The following is a 3,695-nucleotide window of genomic DNA, read 5'->3' on the forward strand; positions in this document are numbered from 1 at the left end:
AAAACTAAATGGATTGTTCTTATACATCTCAGTATCATCCATTTAGTTTTTGTTCTTATACATCTCAGTATCATCCATTTAGTTTTTGTTCTCCTACATCTTCTCAGTATCATCCATTTAATTTTTGTTCTCCTACATCTTCTCAGTATCATCCATTTAGTTTTTGTTCTCCTACATCTTCTCAGTATCATCCATTTAATTTTTGGTCTGAGAAAGATGAGGTTATTATTTAGCTATTTGCTCTTGTTTTATGTACTGTTGTCACTTCAGTAATAAATAAAATAATTCACAGTATTGGTTTTGTTTTCCATATAGAGTGTAGACTGTAAAAAGAAAACTGTATTTTAAATAATGTTATGTTCTCTTAAGAAAACTATTGCAAAATTAAATTACAGAAAAGCTTACTAAACTGAAATAAAAGAAATGTCATGGTTTTCTTTTCTGAACAGCTCAAAGAAAAGTATAGGAATCATGTGGAGTACACAGGTTTGAAACAGAAAGTGAGTGTTGAGTACATAAGTTTGAAATGGGAAGTGAATGTTAAATACACAGGTGTGAAACAGGAAGTGAATGTCAAGTACACAAGTTTTAAACAGGAAGTGAATGTTAAATACACAAGTTTTAAACAGAAAGTGAGTGCTGAGTACACAAGTTTTAAACAGGAAGTGAATGTTAAATACACAAGTTTTAAACAGGAAGTGAATGTCGAGTACACAAGTGTGAAACAGGAAGTGAATGTCGAGTACACAAGTGTGAAACATGAAGTGAATGTCAAGTACACAAGTGTGAAACAGGAAGTGAATGTAGAGTACACAAGTATGAAACAGGAAGTGAATGTCAAGTACACAAGTTTTAAACAGGAAGTGCATGTCAAGTACACAAGTTTTAAACAGGAAGTGCATGTCAAGTACATAAGATTGAAACAGAAAGTGTGCAAGGACAGCAGACAGCAATGAATTTAGAGATTAGTAAATTTTTTATTCATTCTTCAAAACTTTACACAGTATCCTTTTATTTTAGACACACTTAAACTCATTTGTTTTTAAATTTTTTTAAAGTTCTAAAAATGTCTATATCTATTTTTGGAGGACTTCACGGCAAGAAATACATTTCAGGTGAAATAAACAGATTTGTAATCGAGTGAGAAATTAAATGTGGAACATAAAGAACAATGTTAAAGTGTGGTTTAATGAGGAAAAAAAAATGGTAACTTCAAATCACATTATTTTTTATTAATCTAAATGTAGCGTTATAAGGAATTTCCCAAGTATTAGAAAAAACTGTGCTTTTCGAAATTATCTAAACCACAAATATATATATCTTCATTGAATCTAAAGAACGTCCTTGGAATTACACTAAAAGTGATAATTTTTTACAGAAGTTTGAGTTTTAGTTTCTTTAATTATGATGATTTCATTTATTAATAGAAGTCTTCAAATAAAAAAGAAAGAAAAAGATCTTCATCACGTCGTCGGGTGCCAAGAAGAAGAAAACAAAGTAGCACAAGTCAAGAGGATTCGGAGCTAAGTGAAGGTTAAAATTATATTCACGTTTGAAATAAAGATTAATTATTTAAAGCTTATTCTTCAAAGAAGAAGAATTGATCAATTATATTTCTCTAAACTGATTATGAAACTAATGATAAATGTTTTTTAAAAAAGTTATTTAGTGTTTATTTGTCAGTTTTTATTGGTTTTTGTGGTGTAATGTAACAAAAAATTATATTTTATCTCTCACTGATAATATTCATTCTTAAAGCATCACAGTTATTTATGGTAAACTTGGAACATGTGTTATGTAAGAAGTTTCATTGGTCATTGTATTACAGCATATAAAGTAATCACTAGATTATGCCCCCCCACCCACACATTGTCTCAGCAATATGTCACTGGACAGTTCTAATTATTGGGTTTCAATATCTTTGGTGGAGCACAGCACAAATAGCCCATTTTGTAGTTTTGTCAACAAACAGACTAGATCCGTATAATTAAACAAACTTGTGTTCGTAATAAGTATTTCTTTTATTATAACAACAGCCCCTTAACGTGTCATTATTAAAAACTAGTTTGTTATCTTAATTTCACTGTGGTTATACTTGAATAATTTATTTGTAAATGTTTATCTTTGTTACATTTTATTATACATGAAAAAATTAACACCTTTTTTTTTACATTTCTAAGGCATCTTTTGGCAATGATTTTAGAAATGTCAACAATTCATGATTATTTTAGTATGACATTTAATAATATTTACACTACCACAAATTATCTGTAATTATTACTTTTAGTGTAATGTTTAATAATATTTATACTGCCACAGAATCTCTGTAATTATTACTTTTAGTGTAATGTTTAATAATATTTATACTGCCACAGAATCACTGTAATTATTACTTTTAGTGTAATGTTTAATAATATTTATACTGCCACAGAATCACTGTAATTATTACTTTTAGTGTAATGTTTAATAATATTTATACTGCCACAGAATCACTGTAATTATTACTTTTAGTGTAATGTTTAATAATACTTACACTGCCACAAATAACTCGTGTTAATTTTTCTACAGATTTTATTAACTCTCATTTAACAGAAAACTTAAGCAACTGTTGCTTATCACAAATAAGTATAAAGTTGGACTTTTTATGCTACATTTAATGTTGAAAACAAATGTATCTCAGACCATTCTGATTCTGACCTGGAAGAGAAGAACAGCTCAGACAGTAGTGACACAGCTAGCTGCAGTAGTGTTAGCCTCACTGAACAAGGACTCGAAGAAGAAGAGGAGCTCAGTGACTGTGGTGAGCATATTGGACTCAATAAGAAGAACAGTAACAGTACAACTGTTGGACATAACGGACAGCTAGGGAAGGATGCTCTCAGTGACAAGTCAGTGTTGCAGAATGGGCTTGAAGGTATCAGAAAAAGGTAATAATTTTAGTTGTGGGAAAATTTCTGAAAGAAGAAACTTTAGTATCTTAATGTAAAAAATAATCCATAGTGCATTAAACAATGTAAATTTAGCTTAATAAGTGCTGAAACAAATGAGATTTTCACTGCATTATCTTCCTTTGTCCTCATCCTAATCACATTTTGTGTTATATAAACTACACCAAGTGTTTTAGTCTAAGAAAAAGACATAATAGGTGAGTTGGCAAGTAACATACAGCAATGTTTTGAAAATGTTGATTTACAATGTATTTGAACCTTAAATTTATTATTTTATTGATTTCATTCTGTTATCAGTATTATGTTTTCTCAGTTATCAATATCATACCTCATCTGTTATCAGTATTATACATCATCTGTTATGACTATTATGTTTTCTCAGTTATCAATATCATACTTTAATACTGATAACAGATGCAGATAATGTATATGATATTGATAACTGAGAAAACATAATACTTATAAAGGTAATACTGATAACAGATGTACATCATCTGTTATAAGTATTATGTTTTCTCAGTTATCAATATCATACCTCATCTGTTATCAGTATTATACATTATCTGTTATAAGTATTATGTTTTCTCAGTTATCAATATCATACCTCATCTGTTATCAGTATTATACATTATCTGTTATAAGTATTATGTTTTCTCAGTTATCAATATCATACCTCATCTGTTATCAGTATTATACATTATCTGTTATAAGTATTATGTTTTCTCAGTTATCAATATCATACCTCAT

At 29.0% G+C, this 3,695-nt stretch overlaps 1 protein-coding gene across 1 annotated transcript in view; it reads left to right on the top strand.

Moving 5' to 3' along the window:
* The first annotated feature begins 428 nt into the window (after nucleotides 1–428).
* Nucleotides 429–3,695, top strand: part of LOC111084046 — a 7,274-nt gene continuing 4,007 nt past the window's right edge. Inside the window, exons 1-3 of the mRNA XM_022380825.1 lie at nucleotides 429–500; nucleotides 1,428–1,533; nucleotides 2,681–2,927. Of these exons, the coding sequence (XP_022236533.1) occupies nucleotides 429–500; nucleotides 1,428–1,533; nucleotides 2,681–2,927 (425 nt within the window). The remainder of the gene's footprint in view (nucleotides 501–1,427; nucleotides 1,534–2,680; nucleotides 2,928–3,695) is intronic.

The sequence above is a fragment of the Limulus polyphemus genome, unplaced genomic scaffold, assembly GCF_000517525.1.
Source record: "Limulus polyphemus unplaced genomic scaffold, Limulus_polyphemus-2.1.2 Scaffold13066, whole genome shotgun sequence".
NCBI lineage: Eukaryota > Metazoa > Arthropoda > Merostomata > Xiphosura > Limulidae > Limulus > Limulus polyphemus.